At 44.4% G+C, this 19,650-nt stretch overlaps 1 protein-coding gene across 1 annotated transcript in view; it reads left to right on the forward strand.

Annotated features, from left to right (window-relative positions):
- The first annotated feature begins 2,985 nt into the window (after positions 1-2,985).
- Positions 2,986-19,650, forward strand: part of RYR3 (ryanodine receptor 3) — a 763,398-nt gene continuing 746,733 nt past the window's right edge. Inside the window, exon 1 of the mRNA XM_088456566.1 lies at positions 2,986-3,048. Coding sequence (XP_088312692.1) covers positions 3,001-3,048 — 48 coding nt within the window. The 5' untranslated portion in view covers positions 2,986-3,000. The remainder of the gene's footprint in view (positions 3,049-19,650) is intronic.

Consider the following 19,650-nt stretch of genomic DNA (forward strand, 5'->3'; position numbering starts at 1 on the left):
AGCAGCACTCTTTCTATACCATCAGTCGAAGATCTACACTGCTGACTACAGGCTTGTGCACGGATGTTCTGATGTACAAATCCTGCTGCAGGTGCAGCTTCACCAGTGCTCTGCTACATCTAGAGTTGGTGAGTTATACTGCCTAATTATTGTGTATCATCAATGAGGCCAATGGATTCACACTGTATTTGGCAGTGACACTTGTATAACAGTGGTACAGAGGGATCTGTACCTCTTCATCATCGTACGGGACAAATTAGAATTGTCATGGCGCTTCCCCATGAAGCCACGCCCCTTTTTGGACGTGCCTCTCATGTCCCTATTTGAAAAATGGGGGAGGGGGGGGCACCAATGCTCTTTCTGGCCCAAGGCACCAAAAAGTCTAGTTACAGCTCTGACCCCTATGTACCAAACTCCAAAAGCTGCATACACACACAACGATTTAGTAAATGAACGATTTTAGTAAACGATTTTCATTAATTTTTTCAAGGGGAAAAATTAACGAAAATCATTTACTGAAATCATTCATTTGCTAAATGTAATGAACGATTTTTTTTGAACTACAAACGATTTTTGCATATTCCCTTACTGATAATCGTTGAGTTGGACAGTCTGACTGAACTACAAACTACAAACATGAACGCGCATGAACGATAATCGTTCATCGCTTTAACTCAGAAAGTGAACGATTTTTTCAACGATTGAATGATAAACAATATCGTTAATCGTTCAAAAAATAGTTGTGTGTGTATGCACCTAAAGAGTTAAGCTTTTCGGAGTTTGGCCCTGGTAGTTTACACCATCTTCAGATGGTGTAAACTGGTTTAAGCCTATGGAGGCTTAGGAGCAGGAGAAAGAGCTTTCAATATCTGGTGAGTTTATTCAGACCCACTCGCTAGGATGCGATCACTCGAAGCTGGCCAATTTTTGCAATCTGCGCATGCGTATCGCAAAGTGCTGCGCAAACCTCTGCGAAAGATCGGGAAGTGCTCGCTCGCCCAGCATAGACAGCCCAGTTGAATGAGTGACTGGAGTGGCCGTTTGTGGGTGGTAACAAGGGCAGGCCATTAGAAACGGGGGAGTGGAGGTGCGAATGCAGGTGTGCCTGAGTGTTTCAACGCCGTGCATAATTAACAGGCAGCGTCAGAGTACACGTCACCTGGTTGTATTTCACACTGAAGTGATCGCAGTGCTTGCGACAAGGTATAGTCAACCTCAAACGCTGCGATCGCATCCGATGGTGCTCGATGTACCAATGTTTTCATGCACTTCCAGGAGATGACTTGTGCAAGTGGGCGTCTTATGAATGGCTAAAGGGCGTCTGCATACACAAAGTGGTCGCTCGCTAGTAGGCATGCTAATGCCTTGCCGTGTTATCGCCTGCCTTGCTGGGCATGCGTTAGATTTGCATACGCTGGGAGCGAGCTAATGCATCTAGCGAGCGGGTCTGAATGAGCTCCTCTGTCTCACAACCTCCAGCTGGTTCCGGAAGCTGACACTGCGCCTAATTCAGAGATGGATACTAATGCGATCGCAGCTGCAATTACATACGCAGCACAACACCGAAAGTATGCAAATATTAGCAAAGATCACCCTAGCATAAAGACACACACTGCTGCCTTTTTACCTGCGTGCTTCGACGCATATCATACCTGCGTAAATATCGGTAACATCAAAGCACATCAGTGACCTGCCGCAGCCTTGGGTGCTCTTCTGACACGCAGAGCTGAGCATGCAATAGCAGTGGCTAATTTATGCACACCCATGTAACAGCGTTTAAACGGACAGGCACGCCTGCGTTTGTCTGACCACCCCCAAACGCTGACAACCTGTCAGTCACTTTGTGATGGGATCCACTGTCCGTCCACAATCGCAATGTGATCGCTGTGCACGCGCATTGCGGCTTATACGCAAGCGCAATGGTAAATCGCTCAATCTGCGTGAAAATTGCATTAGCGTCCGTCTCTGAATCAGGCCCACGCTGCACACGGATACAGAATAATTGTGGCAGTAGTACATAGACCCCACTTGGAGCAAATTATACTTTTGATACCGGTTTTATTTCCCTTACTAGAATTGTATACACCATGTGCTTTCAAATGACTTAAATTGCTGTGTTGCGCTGCTGTGAATGTGAATCTGTGTGTACAGTTACAGAAAGCTGCAGCTGCAAGGTTTATCTGTTGCTGCTCAAGAGATTGATATTTGTCTAAAGCTCAGCAATCTTCCTACTCTGTATTAGGCGAAAGCCGGCCACAGGTCTCATTTATTAGGAAGAAGCTAACCTGACCAGAGAATTACATTCAGATGTGCCCCGCCGCACACAGGGTATTGATTGTGTTTCAAGAGCTTGCCCAATGGGAAGGCAGTAATAATAGTAATACAGCATATCGCAGTGCATCACAGATCTGCAGAGGGGAACGTAATGATTTCACATCTAGGACGTGCCAGGCGCTATCCACGCTGGCAACATGCTTGCTCAAATCAGTGGTCTCTCCTTGCAAATGTAAAAGCACAGTAGTAAACGAGATTTATAGAAGACACATTTGCCACATAGTATCTGTTTAGATGTGTCCTATCTACATCCCAATAAAAAAATAGGTTATATATGAATAACATTCGTATGCAGTCCTGAACATAGACCCTGTGTGTTTCTAAACATATCTACACAACTTGATGTCTAGTGGTGTATATACCTGACAGCTTGCACGTTCTATTGGGCAACGTTGTGTAGGTTGAACTCCACAGGCTTTGTGATGTATTAGCTTGATGTCAAAGGAAAAGGAGTGTGTATGTAGAGATGTGTGAGATTGTGCTGCTGCTGGCACTGAGGGGGTTGACAGTCTGCAGTGCAGTAGAGTTAGTACACGGTAGCAGCTCTGCTCCCTATATGGCTGTGGATTAGCTGTATGCTAATATTGCTGGGAGAAGAGCTGCACAGCACGTTGAGCCGCCAGTGGAGGCTAGCAGAGTCTTAGCAGAGCTGACTCCTCAAGAGCCATGGCTGAAGGGGGCGAAGTGGAGGATGAGATACAATTCCTTCGCACTGTGAGTACTGCTTCCATTCATTATTGTCTGCGGTCAGCATCCATCCTAGCGCTCTTTCCAGGTTTTTTCTTTTTGCACCAGTTACTGCAAGCAGCAGTGTGTGTGCATTATAGTGTACTGTGGCTTCTTGGGAGATATGGGATACATCTGCACAGGTTCTATGGTCTAAGCCATTCTATAGCCCAATCACTGCTAAAGCCATTGTGTCCTACTGTGCGCTATTGTTACATAGAAGCAGTTACGTGTCTTTCTCAGCCTTACGTAGTCACACGAAACTTTATTACGGTGTTTGCTTAATCTAGCCTTGTTTTATTATTCCGAGTTGCCGATTATTTTGTTATAATGATTATGTTGCTGTTTGGTGCTTGTAATGGGGCACAGTGTCATGGAGCAGGTGCTTCTCCTACCGGTCGCGGATAGTTTGGCTGCAGATGAGGGAACCCTGTCTAATAATATCGAATATCCACCCCGCACAAGGCACATGATGACCTTTCCTGAAGACTGAAAGGAATCTTCTTCTTCTTTTTTTTTTAATTCTCTTCTTCCCTTGGGGAGAACGCTGCAGTAGACCTATAGCAAAGGAACTAAATTTGCAATGATCATTCAAGATAATTTGTCACGCCTGACATATATAATTTTTTTTTTAATCGAGCGCTGTTCAGATGTCATTGTTTGGATGGCCATGTCTTCTCCATAGCACGAGTGGAGAGGCAGGCAGCTGCACAGAGATGTGTCTGCGGCTCTGCAGAGATGTTTCCTGCTCAGCATTGTTACAGAGACCATCCTTAACCCCTGAGTGGGAGTAGAGACCTCTGCAAGTCCCACACTAGTCACGGTAGAGATGGCTCCACTCACACTACTGTCATGTCCATGTTGTGTGATACTAGCGTGATTATTCCTCTAGATACAGTGTGTATGATAGGAGCTGAATTCCAGGCTTTGACATAGCATAGCAATCCCTGCCTTGTATGTATGCACATGGCTCTGGTGACCACAGATGCAGGCTGTTACCATCTATCATTGCCTGCTGTGTCCAGACCATACATTCTTACTAACATGGTCTGCAAGCTTTGAGGTGTATGTGATACAGGAGGATATTCATACTGCATTCCTGTAAATTGACATGATTAGTAGCAATTTTTTGTCTGTAATGCATGAGCTGCAAACCTTTTTAATAGCACACAGGCAAAAGGAGAGGGGAAGTAGTGTTTCCCCTGTTTGCTTGTGTATGCATGTAGCTATACTCTACATACTGCATAACATCAACTATCTGCAAACAGATTATGGGGTCTATTTATCATTAAATATTTGCAGCATATTTCCTGAAAACACCTGTTTTCGGGGGATACCGGCAAATATTTAGTAGCCCCTGAATGTATTTTGAAGGGATCGCAGCCCTCCATTTCCGCCAGCAGCTGCAGCCCCCATAGTTTTCTATGGGGGATGCGATGCTGTTGGTTTTACCAAGTTCTGGAATGCATCGGCGTACGCCATTTGAAGATGGCATAAGCCACTGGAGCCTATGGGCTACATATCGCAAAAATTACCGAGAGAGGGTTCCAAAGGAACCTCCCCCGGCAATGGCCACAGCACATGATGCGGTCAGTTTACTCCCAGCGCATTGCAGGGATGGGCTCCTTTTCGGAGACTTAGGGGCCCATTTATCAAAGTGAATTTGAAGTCAATTCCCCAAAAATACCTGTTTTCAGGGGTTTACCTCAAATACTAAGGGTCCCCCGGATGTATGAAGGAGGAAGCGCAGCAGATATCTCCGATACTTGCTGCGATCCCTCCATTGCCACTAGCAGCCGCCTCCCCCATAGGTTTCTATGGGGTATGCGATGCTGCCAAATGTATCAATATCTGGAATGCGAAGCATTCCCAATATTGGCCCCAGCAGCTAACACCATCTGAAGATAGCGTTAGCCGCTGTAGTCTATGGAGACTTACCGCATGTCAGCCAGCGGAGGGATCTCCCAGATCCCTCCGCTGGCAATGGGCACCGGTCATGTGCAGTCTGCGGGACTGCACATGCGCAGAAGCCCCGACTGCCCACCAGAGACATCGCAGGGAAAGGCTCTTTTCGGAGCCCGTCTCCCTGCATGTCCCAGATAATACATCCGGCAGACAGGATCGCATTTTGCAATGCGATCAGGGGCATAAATGGGCCCCACTGTCACTACGGGTGAATTTGGTTACTTTCAGGCAGGGGCGCCGAGAGGGGGGGGGAGCGGGTACAGATTACCCAGGCTTGGGCTTCCTGAGGGGCCCGGCGGGGCCCGTGTCCGGCGCCGCTCCCCCCTCCCTCACAGCAGCCCAGCACACAGCGTGTGCTGAGCTGCAGTGGAGACTGCTGTGGCTGCTGAGTAGCAGCCACAGCAGTCTCCAATGCCTGTGGGGGGGAGCGATCACACTGATCGCGCCCACCCTGGCTTTGAGCAGGGCTGAGGGGGCTCAGAGCGCCCCCTCCCCAGCGCGCTGTATATCTTTATTTTTTCGGGAAGGGGCGTGGCCACGCCTCCCGCGATTAGGCCACGCCCCCTATTACCCCGGCCCGCTGCGGCTCTCAGTGGGCCTGCTTTCAGGCACTGTAATCATATCCTGCAATGCGATCATGGGAGTTAATATCACGCCCAGATCGCATTGCAAATGTAATTATTAATAAATTGCCCCTGTATATGGTTTCAATACTGTCTGGGGACATGTTAACATCTACAGTAGTGCATGGTTTCCCAAACTCATTCCTCAGGGAGAATTGCATGGTTTCCATATTTCCTAGTTGGTGCACAGGTGTATTCATTACTGGCTGACACATTTTCGAAGATCCACAGGTGAAGCTAATCATTTGATTTGTGATTCTGTGAGGAGACCTGGAAAACATCCACTTTTAGGGCCCTATGTATCAAGCTGTGTTTTTACATCAAATTATGTAGAAACTGCGGTTTCTGCATAATTTTATGTATTGTTATGTACCAAGGGGCATATGTATCACAGCTTGATGTGAGATACAATTGTGAAATATATATCACCAACCAATCGGCTCCAAACTATCATTTCTTAAACACAGCCTGCAAAATTAAGTTAGAAGCTAATTGTTTGGTGATATATATCTCACAATTTTATCTTGCATCAAGCTTTGATACATATGCCCCTAAAAGCACAATGCAGGAGATTTCACAGATATCTCCAGCAAAGTGCGAATTAGCACTTCAAATTGCAGTCCCCATTATTATAGATGGGGACTACGAGTCTAGCCCTGGTAGTTTATACCACCTTCATAAGCCTATGAAGGCTCCAGGGGCAGGAGAGAAATCTTCCGTTCTCTCTCGCAGTCCCGGGCCGGCTACAGAAGGTGACACTGTGCATGCGCAGTGTCAGTTTCTCCCGGAGAAATATTTCACTTCTGTGAAAGACTTCTCCATTTTGCGGGGCATATAACTTGCAGGGACAGCGGTTAACCTTTGTACATAGCGGGGGTTTATTTTCATTGATAATGAAAATATTCCCGGCGATATGGATACATAATAATTGCAGCTGGTCTGCGATTATTAGTATATAGATCCCTAAAGCAGGCCATACACCAGACCAACTGTCCTCCAACCATCCAACTATTTGGTTGGTTGGAATGAAAATTCGGTAATGTATGGGAGCAAATGACAATCAGCCATTTGCTCCCAAACACCAGAAAACACAAAAAAACTTGTTCAGGCAAATTTGTTAAATCTGTTTGATTTAAAAAAAACTTGTCTGATTAACAGCTTTCGTCCATTTTCCAGTGTTTGGGAGCAAATCGACGATTGTCATTTGCTCCCACGCATTACCGTATTGTCATTCCAACCAACTAGTTGAATGGTTGGAGGAAAGTTGGTCTGGTGTATGGCCAGCTTTAGTGCTCCTTGAGGAATGAGTTTGGGAAACACTGCAGTTGAGTATAGACTGCAAACATTCTAAACTGATATAGAGAATAAGTTTCCGCACTAGATACAGTAGTCAGCAGCTCGGTACCAACTGAGCATGTCTGTAGGGTCATGCACAGTAATGCAGGTGTGTAATAGCAGCACAGGCAGAAATCAGATAATTGTTTAAGTTTATTGGGAAAATAAACTTATATTTTAAATGTGTAAAAGTGTATTTAGCAAAAACATTGCTTTAACTAAATTTGTTGAACTTTCTTATTAGTTTGTGTTGCTGGTACCACTTAACTTCTAATCTTACAGAATCTTTACTATGGTATAATTGTGCTATGTGAGCATCAGGGGCTTTTCCCACAGAACCAGAATAATGCTGAGCAATTTCTTCTAAGCATAGTGTTCATTATTCCCCTGTGCTAACATGCACAACATTTACAAAATAGACTAAAGATGGAAATTGTGCATGCAGCATATATTTATTTTTTCTCTTTGCGCCTCATTTTTACAGATTCTGTTTTAGCTCTAGTGTTAACAGTTTTCTAATCTGATGTATAAAGTATGGGTATTTTATGATTAAATGCACAATTTACAACAACCATTCGGTGTCTCAAAACAGGTATGTCGTAAAAACGGGAATTAGCTAACTAAGGACCATTGTCACAGACTAAATCCTACCTCATCCACTAGCCACACCTGCTCTACATTCCATAGTTCTGTTGGTCCTGTCAAAGAGGAGTATGCTTTGCTACAACCCTAAACAATTTACTTCCACCTAACTTAAAATATATTCCTCATATAACTCCCCAGTCCACACACCTGATCAAGAAAGCATTTTTCACAATCACTTAATTTTTAATTGGGGAGAGTAATAAAAAAAAAAAAAAAAAAAAAGTTGTCAGGAAAAAGCCATATTTAAAACTTCATCTAGTGGAAGGACAGGGCCAAGCTGAGCCCAGGGCGAAAATTTCCTTTGCCCACCCATCCACAAAAAAATGAACATACAGTATCTCAGATGTAGCATAACAATAGGCCTATGTGATGCAAGGCACACAGCACACTGCCACCCCCTCCACGTGGTGATAACTCAGGGCCGTAGCTAGGGTAGTGCGACCGGTGCCATCGTACAGGGCACCACAGGTCAGAGGGCGCTGTTTAGTCCTGTAAAATTTCTGTTTATTATCATTCACATTTGTAGCTTCCTCTTATTTCATCTCCAGCATCTCCTGGCCTCTCCTATCTCTTACCTGGCCCTACCCCATGAGGCCATTCCCCTTTTTTTTGGGTGCATTATGTCCCTTTGAAAAATGAGGGGGGCGCCAAAGCTCTTTCTGGCACAGGGCACCAAAAAGTCTAGTTACAGCTCTATGATAACTCACACTGCTGTTACAGTGAGGTGCGTCTGAATATATAAGAACATATTCCTCTGTCTGCCCTCAGTAACCCACCAATCTGTATCCACTCACCCACTCTCACTCACCAATTTTCTCACTAGGCCGGAACAGAGGATCCTCCACAACACCGGCTGGTGACTTGTCACATAAAAAGGACAGCTAGAATGTTTGCTTAGGTGAACAGGGAGAGGCAGGAGGAACAGGAAAGAACAGAGTGGTGCCAGATGGGAGGAATACAAGGGTAAGAACAGAGGGAGCTGGGAGGAAAACGGGGAAGAACAGAAGGAGATGGAAGGAAAACAGGTGGAAGATGGGGAAGAATAGAAGGAGACCACAGGAAGAAACAGGGAAGAACATGGGGAGACGATAGGAAGACTGGGAAGAACAGGGGGAAGAACATGGGAAAACGGGTAGAAAGGAGGCAAACGGGAAGATGGGAGAAACGGAGGGGAAAGAACAGAGGGTGATGGGAGGAAGACGGAAAGATTCTACACAAAAGCGGCTGGTGACTAGCTTAAAAACAAAACAAACTGCAGCCGCCCATTGGACCTCACATTGAATGTTTGTTCAGGTGAACAGGGAGAGCTGGGAGGAATGGGGAAGAACAGGAGGAGATGGGAGGCACACAGAGGGGGATTGGAAGAACACAGAGGGAATAACAGGTGGAGATGGAATGGAAGGGAATGCCAAAAGCCCCAACTACACACATACACAAATATGAGTGTCAGAGAATACCAGTTGTGTGCATCAAATATTTCTATGCATGAATGTACATGATATGCAGCTGTGTTATTAAACTTGTGTTTTCCACCTGAATTCAAAGTTCCTGGAGGGTGGGTTGTTGAAGCTGTCTCATTTTGTGGATCCTGAATTGCATTTGCATCAATACAAGAGACGCAGTGCACTACTCTCTGATTGGGGAACTGGATTTGTTTTTGTAGGGCTTGTTGTACAGGACCCTTGTATTGGCTGTCCAGGAATATGAGTCATAGCTCTCGTTCCCAATGGCTGGCCCCTCCAGCGGGCCCAGCCACAAGTGAGTTATGTTCTTTTGAAAGCCCATCCCGTCCCTTCTGCCTCTTGTCCTCCTCTATCTCCACTCTACCCCTTCCATCTTCTCTACATAGCACCATCGGTAGCAGAGCAGACTCCTAGTGCTGATAGGTCCTAGTGTTCCAGTGCCTGGAAGTAAACAGAGGCAGTGCAGTGTGTGCCTCTAACAGATTGCGTTGTCGGGGTGACTGCAGCAGCCCCCCAGGGCAATAGTCCGGCCAGCCCTCCCCTTGAAACCGCCCCTGTGGTAGGAGCAAATCCAGCTGCAAACCATGGTTAAATACTACCTTATTATGTAGCAACATTTACTGGGCAGTTTTGATTTAAAGTTGTCTAGGACATCTCCTTTCCCAAAGTTTAGATTTGACCCCTTGCATCGAAACATGGTTTTGCCAACATGCGAAAAAGCACCCTCTAGCTGGTTTTATTCTTAACTCTAATGAGGTCATTGGTTCATAAATGTCTAATGTTAAATTCAGACCTGAATGCGAATGAACATTTAGGGGCCTATGTAGCAAAAATCACAGCAGTGCCACGATTATTAACAATCCTCGTTGTGGCTGGTATTAGCGATTTTAACATTGTTATTACAACTATGTATTAAAAATTTATGCAGAGACAGCAGTTGCAGGAACCAGCTGTCCCTGCGCAATACATCTCAGTACAAAGCAAGGAGTCTTTATCATTTTCGGGAGATACCTCAACACTTTTATGTGCAGTGTCATTTACTGAAAAAAGTGCACCAGAGAATGGAGGCTGCAGGAGAGGGATTGCAAGATCCATACATCCATAGGGACAAAGCATTTAACGCCATTTGAGGATGGTGTTAATCTAAGGAGCCAAGCCCTGAAAAGCTACGCTTTTTGGAGTTTGGTAGATAATATGAGACTGCAATCTCCATAGAGAATAATGGGGACTGTGGCCCTGACACGCTAATTAGCGTTTTGCAGAAGATGTCCCTGCTTTAGCTATTGCCCTGAAACTTTTAATCATGTGGAAATGACAGTTTCTGAATGACTTCATTAAAAGAGGCTTGATTTATATGCCCTAGCATATAGTCTCAGGCAGTGGCAGCTCCTACCCTTTTATGTGGGAAGGGTTGCCTTAGCTGCAGTCTGGTCAGCGGCCCGGTCTCCGTTCTTTTCAGCATGTGCAAGGTACATTGCACGAGCGCCATGCATCTGTCAGGACCCACGACTGGCATACAGTATGTGCACAAACACCGGCTTCTAGAGACTGCACTGGCTGCAGCCCTTAAAACTGGGTAGAGCTGACATAAAAGCAGGGCGTGACTTCCCATTGGAAGTGCTCTTTCTGCTAATTGCTGTCCGGACTGACAATCTCAGGGTGTTAAAACACCTGCCCCTGGGGTTGCCTGTCTGGCGTCTAAGTAGCAGATAGTGTTTCTAATAGGAAGCCACTGTCACTGCCAGGGAAGACTCACTGAGGGTGGGGAATTTTACAAGGGGAGCCACACTGGTACATTGTCAATTCACTGGTGTCATTGTACTTTTAAACTGGATGAGAAATAGAAATGTAATAAGGATCACTATTCATAAACATGTTTTTGTTTTGTTTGTTTTTTAACTAGTGTACTATGAATTCTACTTTAGCAATTGATGATGAATATCTGATAAAAGAAACCCCATTAAAGGTGAAATATGAGCAATGACGTTTGTTGCTTGGCTATGATGCCACATACTCAGTAAACGCACCCTGTTTGCTTCTAACAGGGCAAGAAGCCGGTCAGGGTTGGGGGGGTGGGGGGAAATAGTCTAGGGGCACCTGGATTAATTCAAATATTAATTACATAATAATTACCCTAGTTGCAGCTTCATTATCTTTTGGGTGTTCTACAACAGCTCTGCATAGTTCAATATCTTTTGTTTATACAGCAGCCCCTGTCAAGTCAGTTAAATAATGAAGGGAAAGGTTTTGCAACTTGCCCCTCTACTAACACTGGACAAACTCTTTAAGTCAGGAGGAAACTCTGCCTTGTTACTGCCAATCCTGACAGCTGCCACTCACATTCCAAGGTTTGGCACTTCCAGTATTTGAGTATAAATGTTCAAATGGAAGTGAAACCTTATTTCAAACGCATTTCGCTAGGGATTGTTCACTGGTGGTTTTACTCCCATTAGGAGAATGCATTGAATGGAGCAGACAGCCATTGGAAAAGAAAAATCATTTTGTCAAAAGTGGGAAAAAGGTCATTGGAACCACCATGTTTAGACCCATTTTATGCTTCTAAAAGAAGAGCAGTTGGTTGCTTGCAGCCGATACAAACTATAGCATTTGTCAAAGAGAATACCATGTTTACCAGAATTACAATGGTCAGCTGTATAACAGTTGTAAACAAGAAAGAGAAGCCCAGTCATTAAATACTCTGTGCTTGGAGGAACTTAGGGGTCTATGTACTAATAATCCCAGTATTGAAGCGATTATTATGCATCTATCTCGCAGGGGATATTTTCATTTTTAATGAAAATATTCCTGCTATGTACCAAGGGGAACCCTGCAAGTAATATCCCTGGCAAATTAGAGAAGTCTTTCACAGAATCTGACATTGTGCATGGATCGGAAGATCTCTCTCCTGCTCTTGGAGCCTCCATAGGCTTATACCAGTTTACACCATCTGAAGATGGTGTACAAACTACTGGGGCTAAACTCCGAATAGCTTTGCTTTTTGGAGTTTAGTACATAGGGGTAGGATAGTAGTCCCCACTCCCCATTGATAATAATGGGGACTGTGATATGAAGTGCTAATTAGCACTTTGCCGGAGATTTCTGTGAAATCTCCTGCATTGTGCCATTAGTACATAGGTACAATACATAAAATTATGCAGAATGGATACATAGGCCCCTTAGCCTTAAAAACATTTTTTTAAAAATGGAGTTAACTGAACTTTACTGTTTTTGTTTGTCTAGATATCAGAATCACTCACAGAAAATGATTTCGAAGTTGTCGGTTGTTTCCTGCCAGTGTTTGAAAAAAGCATGTTTGCTCTATAGATCTCAGCTATTTTTACATCATGCATTTGTCTATTTTTTTCAAATTCACATTTGATAAATGGTCGTCATTACATTCTCGTGTTGGTTCTTTAAATCCTATAATACTTAACATTGTAAAAATGTATCAATGCTAATAACTCTTGGTATGTGTTGTAGGAGATAGGGCATATATTTTATGCCATGTTTTTTTTCCCATGCCGGTACTCACCTAAAGTTACAAGTTGATGCACAATTTGTAGTAGCTTCCACACTGGATAAGTGTGCATTTGCTCTTTTTTTTTAATTCTGAAATGATTTATTCCTGTTTCTGGAACTAGTTATAAGAATTAAATAGATTCCAATAAAAATCTGCTTTTATGTAAATACTCTTATACTCATAACATGGGTATGGTATGTCATAACTGAGGCCTCTGTTGATGATGATGATTCGTGGTTACAATCGGAGATACCTCAAAGGATATTTCATGTTTCTTTGGAAGAAAGCAGTAGGAGCTGCATTGCACAGGGTGTTTGGTGTTTATAAAAAGGGCCAGTTTTACTGTTCTTAAACTTTGGGCCTGATTCAGAGCTGGACGCTATTTGCGGATGGTAGTTCCAAAAAAGGGGCCGGCTATTTAAATTGAGCGCTCGCTCTTTGCGGTTTATTGACACCTCTATGTCTGAGCGAGCGAACGAAAAATGCGCTCGCTATTTTGTAAAGACGCCCCTTTGCCGTTCGCAGCACACGTCATCTCCGGTATTTATTAGATTAATCGGGAACATCCAAAGGCATCAGAACTGCTCGCAGTGGTTGTGGTAGGATTTTCCTACCGCAATCACTGCGAGCAGTTCAGGCTAAAAGACAACCAAGTGACGAGGTCGATGACTCTCCTTTACTAATTATGCACTCCCATTAAACGCCCTTTTGACCGTTTGGCACGCCTGTGTTCGGATCTCCACTCCCCCGTTTTCAAGCACCTTCCCCTGTTACCACCCACAAACGGTACACTCTGTCAATCAAATTGGCAGCCCCTCGCTGTTTTGCGAGCGCACGATTTCCGACCACAATGACTGGTTTGCGCATGCGCATTACGACCCATACACATGCGCTGTTGTGCGAACATCGCTCAGAGCGAACAAGCGGCCGCTTACGAGCGGCTCTGAATCAGACCCTCTGTACCATCTACTGATCAGCCCCAGATTTATATATCCATCTGCCATTGACCTGTTATCTGTGCTGCCTGCAAAATCCTCCAACCATACATTGTCATAGTTGTCAATAGTACAAACGATTTTTTAGGCCACTCCACTGTAGATAACACACAAGCATAATGAAAGGCCATATCTTTATTACATATGGTTTCAAACAGACTGTAAAGCATATGATATATACAAATAGATGTGTATGTGTTGACCAAGAAAAGTAGTCTCAAGTATTCATGCTAAAATACCCTTTAATGGCTAATAATCATAAAACACAATATACATTAAATAGAATAAAACACATAAGAAAACTGTTAGTATTACTGTATACATAAACTTGAAAACAAAATGAGATAGGAATGATGTGCTGTGCTAATGTTCAAATGGTTAATCCCATCATAGTCTGGTAGACTGTGGACTCTGCATTTATGGGTACATTCGGCAGTTCCTAATTAGCAATGTGCGTTGTATATCATAGTATAGAGAAACCAACTGTTCATCCAGTAATGTAATTGTCAGGTTGTGGCATAGGATCGGCCTTTACTCACCTCAGCGCCGGCTTCCCCTGATCTCTAGAGCGGTCAGATGCTAGGAGCGGCGGCGAGTGACACGTTGAGGATTATACCTGGGGTCTTCTAGGACATCCATGTGCTCATGTAGTTTCTGCGGTTACCGACATGGACACAGCCATAACAGTCGGTTTTCACCTGACTAACCCTTTACGCAATGGTAGCATTGGTTGCTGACAGTGTCCTCCAATGGACTGCTACCTTAGGGTATATAACCGATCTCTGGACAGCAGGAAGTTGCCTGTACAACATCGTTACTTCCAGTGTAAATTTGCTGTTGCAGCGTTCCAGGTTCCAAGCTCCGTTCCTTCTAGTGACTTGTTCCTAGTGTTTTCCATGGTGTGTGTACTCAGAATTTCTTCCGAGTACAATCTGTTAGAGTCATCTCTTTTGCTAACTCTGTGGCTGAATCCTAAGTGTATGTACTTAGGAGCTCATTCAAACCCGCTCACTCCCATCGTATAGGAAAATCTAACGCACGCCCAGCAAGGCAGGCAATTGTACTGCAAGGCATTAGCATGCCCACTATGTCTTGGCGTGCGATCACTTTGTGTGTGCAGAAGCCCACCAGCCATTCATAAGACTCCCACTTGTGCACGTCATCTCCTGGGAGTACATGAAAATATTGGTACATCGAGCACCATCGGATGTGCTCGCAGCGCTTATGGTTGACTATACCTTGCCGCAAGCACTGTGATCACTTCAGTGTGAAATACAACCAGGTGACATGTACTAAGACGCTGCCTGTTAATTATGCACGCCTCTGAAACTGCGTTGAAACACTCAGGCACGCCTGCTTTCGTACCTTCACTCCCCCGTTTTTAGTGGCCTGCCCCTGTTACCACCCACAAACGGCCTCTCCTGTCACTCATTCAACTGGGCTGTCTATGCTGGGCGAGCGAGCGCTTCCCGATCTTTCGCAGTGGATCGCGCATGCGCATTGTGATACATACACATGGGCAGATTCCAAATATCGGCCAGCTACAAGCGATCACATTCTAGCGAGCGGGTCTGAATCATCTCCTTAGTACCATCTCGTGATACCTGTCTCCTGTGCCAGTTCTACTTCTGAAGCCACAGTGTTCGTACTTAGTACATCATCCAAGTACCATCTACTAATATCATTCTCCAGTGCCAGCCCTGCGTTTGAAGCGATCAAGTGTGTACGTTATCCAAGTACTATCTCCTAGTGCTAATCTCCTGTGCCAGCATTGCGACTGGAACCACTAAGTGTGTACTCAATACACCACTTTAGTACAAACCTTCAATATCTTTCTCCTGTGCTTTCCCTGTGATAGTGTTCTTACGTTTTCCACTTGTGCCGGATACCTGGCCGAAGGGCCGCGACCTGCTTGCTGGGTGCAGCTTAAAGAGGAAGTTTTTCTGGCAGTCCACATAAAAATGAGCATAGGTGATATAGTGTTCACTCTAGGTCCGGCAGCAGGCAGGGCGCCGGACCTAGAGCTAGGGCACTTCTGTGCGTGCCCAAACAGGGGACGTGGCCAAAGAAAAGGGGGCGTGTCTTTATGACGCATCCCCTTTTCGTCACTCCTGAGGGTGTGCCCGGCACTTACGGACATGCCGGGCAGCCCCCAAGTGCTGCGGTCACAGTGAATGGATGCCGGGCGCATTCGCCCGGCATCCATTCACCGGCGGTGACCGCTGCGCTGCCATTTTGAACACCTGCGGGACACTGTGACCCGTGGGAGGGGACAGAACCCACAGACTGTCTCAGCGGGGCGCCGCACTGGAGGGCAGGGTGCTTTCTGCCCTTCAGAAATAGGGCAGGGCGCGGTGCCCCGCTAAAACAGCCTAGCGGGAACGCTAGGTGATATATGGTCTGCAGTCCCAGCAGTGTGCTCAGCACTGTGGCTCAAAGCATTTCTGTACCAAGATGTACTTTTGCCAGGTGCATATGTATTCCATAATAAATATAATGAAAGGCCATATCTTAATTACATATGGTAAAGCATGCTTCTACTAAATAATTTATGGATCAGATCTCCATTCACAGCCTGAAGTGGGCTGAACTATGGTTGGGTGAATCGGACAGGTTTGAAAACAAAACTAAACAGTCCAGACCAGTTTTAGGCTGTAAACAATCATCATTCAGTACCAAACACTGGCATATTGGGCGGTCGGCCACCTGATCGCATCGTATGTGGGGACCGCCTAACATGACGGCCATCGGATACCCAATCGCACCGTGTATGGCCGGCTTAAGAAAAGGCCAAGATTATAGCGTATATGAGTTTTACAGTATTCTGTTTTGTGCAGGAGTCTTTTAAAAGTGGCTATACAAAACTAATTGATAACTGGGACACAATGGTTTACTTGTGGGTTTACTCAAATAATCGAAATCAAAATTCTTATTCAAAATACCTATTTCAGTTCCTGATTCAGCAAGAATCGCTATTGTGATTACACACACAAGCGGACGATTGTTGCGTTCTGCGTATGCATCGCACTGCGCGAACACTCCACTGCGATCGGGACTACGATCGCAGTGGCTACGCAGACCTATTGCAGAGTGATTGACAGGAAGTACCATTTGGGGGAAGTGAGGGGGGTGGTGGCGAAACGCAGGCGTTCCAGTGCATTTTATCGCGGTTGCAGGGGCGTGCATAAATTAGGCACTGCGATGCCATACGCAGCTTGGGCTTCCACTGCGTGCTATGAGGTTAGCAATACCTGAGTAAGGTCAGACCTTGTGCAAGTGTGCGTGAGGCTCTGATGTTACTCAATGTTATAGATGGTTTCGCAGTCTTGCTAAGTATTACGGATGTGTGTGAGGTAGGCTTCCTTATGTTAGACCGTGTATGGCATTGCGATTGCAATCATTAGCATATTTTCGCAGTGAGAGTGCGTGTGTAATCGCAATAGCGATCTTTGCTTTTCAGGCTCTCAGTCAAAATTACCATTAAAATTCCTCTTTGGAAAATGACAATGATCTACTATACTTTTTATGTTATATTTCATTTGCAGCTGATATAATATAGGATGTACACCTTTCCACAAATAGCACAGTCTAACTCCTCCAGAATGGCCTCTTAACCTCTGCTGTTTTAAATACTAATGATTAACATAGTTTACATATAAAGGTCGAGGGACTTGGATTAATTATTTGTTTGTCTATAGCTTTGCATGGACAAGAGACATTACTGCTGAAGACTAGGGGGGAATTCAATTAAGGGCGAACTCGTTTGCCCAGCAAAATCTGTGCGGCAGCCGCCGCGCTTTACATCGACGGGATCTCGCACAACAGTGTTCACTACCCCATAGGGTAGCAAGTACTTTTGTGCGAATTGGGCGTTCGGCCAGCTGGGTGAAGGGTGCGAGACGTGCAGCAGTTGCCAGCATTTAAACGCAACGGCTATTCGCAGCCTTGGCCGACAATTGAATTTACTAGGTGTTTATTGTTACATTTATGATGAAAGAGATCTTCGATTTGCAACATTTAAAACTTTTTGTTTCCCCCTCAGTCTGCAAGGCAATGTGTTGCTTCTTAAATTGATACTATAGTGTACTGATGATTCTGCATAATGAGGTAAGACCATTAAGACAATATTACCAGGAAATCAAATATAACACAAATATTGAAGGACATAGAGGCATATGTATCAAAGCTTGATGTGAGATAAAATTGTGAAATATATATCACCAACCAATCAGCTCCAAGCTATCATTTCTTAAACACAGCCTGCAAAATGTAAGTTAGAAGCTGATTGGTTGGTGATTATATATCTCACAATTTCATTTCACATCAAGCTTTGATGCATATGCCCCATAATGCACAAAGTATGCCTTACAGTAAGTCTGCCTAAATTACTATTCCAGTGAGAGGGTATTAAGGGGTTTCCTGAGAGTGAAAGAAATCCTACACAATAACTTTATCTCAGTATAAGAGACTGTGGTGAGATGCATTGTGACAGCACATAGATACAGTGTCTCCACGTTACCCATCTTTCAGATAAGAAACATCTTGTGAACATGTTGATGCTATTACTCTGTAAGGAAATCTTCTTAGCAAAAGTACAGTATATGACAAAATGTTTCCATGGATAATTTAAATGAAGGCTATTAGTAATTATACAGATAAAAAGGATCCATTAATGAGATAAGTAACTGTAATGAGAAAAGGGGGGCACTGTATATATCAAAGGTATGTACAAAGCAAGTAAAAAAGGAACATTTTGCACCTTGACAAAGCCATGTAGCCCTGCAGGTGGGGGAGATTTAAAATGTGCGGATAGATTTAAGGTTTGGAAGGGGTGTGTTCTAACTTAATTCTGCATTTCAGTAGGAAAACAATGCTGCCCAGTATTTAACTATACTATATGCAAAAGAAGTCATTCTATTTTTTTAAACCTGTATGCAAAGTAAATAAATGCATTTGCATCTGTTGCAGCACTCTGAATCAGGCCCTCTACTGTATGTTCAAATAGTTGATTGTATCCTTTGTTATAGGAGCCTATCTATCAATCTGTTTTTACTAAAATAATGTGAAAACGGTTGTATTCATAAAAAACTACTCCAAGCCCTTAAATTCAAATTATTTTAGTAAGCAGATCGCATTTGCCATACTTGTAATGGGAAATGCGATCTGTTTAAAATTTACTAAAAGAAATTGTAAAAAGCAATACCGGGAGGGAGCCCTACGATAATAACACTATTTGGAGATTGTGTTATGCAGGATTCTCCCTGTTTCACCTACTCTATCTCCACCTTCCCTGCCTGCTGACAGGGAAAGCAGAGCCCAAAGTAAAAAAGATAGAATAATAAAAAAAAAAACACTTAACTGCACCTAGGGACTGGTGATCAGTGAGCTACAGACGTGTCCTGCTATATCTTTGCCGATCACGCTACAAACATGCGCATGCATCGAGCCATGTGATCACTTGCAGCAGCATATCACTGCGATCGCACCATGCATTCCTATGGAGGCTCAGGTGTGTATGAGGTGTGCGTATCCGCACACGGGTGCATGCCTTGCAACATGCGTTGCTTTATTAGCAGGACACATCTGTACTCTGTGACTTGGTCAGCTGATAGCTGGGCTCCTTCTGGGCTCCCAGTTACCTGATTTGTCCTGTGAACTGTGATGCAGAGAAGTACCGGCCGGCGTCTCCGTTTACTGCATAGATCAGATGACCGGGGTCATATAGCAGGCTCCCAGTGATCAGATGACCGCAGTCACAGAGGATCTCACCGGATGACTGATCACCTGAACGGAGATAAGTGTAAGCTGAGTGGGGATGGAGGAGTAACAAGCGATGTATGTGCAGGCACAGTTTCGGTATTTTTTTTAGAAAAGTATCCTGAAAAGTGTTGTGAGGCAATTCGCGGGGACAGAGCTTACTCGCAAGCTCTGTCCCCCTGTGTGTGAATTGTAATACATGTGATTTCAAAAATATCACACCACAACTGCATTTTAAATGCGGATTGTGGTAAATAGGCCCCAAAAACTATTAGCATTCTACATAT

The sequence above is a fragment of the Taudactylus pleione genome, unplaced genomic scaffold (assembly GCF_031769625.1).
Source record: "Taudactylus pleione unplaced genomic scaffold, aTauple2 ptg000707l, whole genome shotgun sequence".
Lineage (NCBI taxonomy): Eukaryota > Metazoa > Chordata > Amphibia > Anura > Myobatrachidae > Taudactylus > Taudactylus pleione.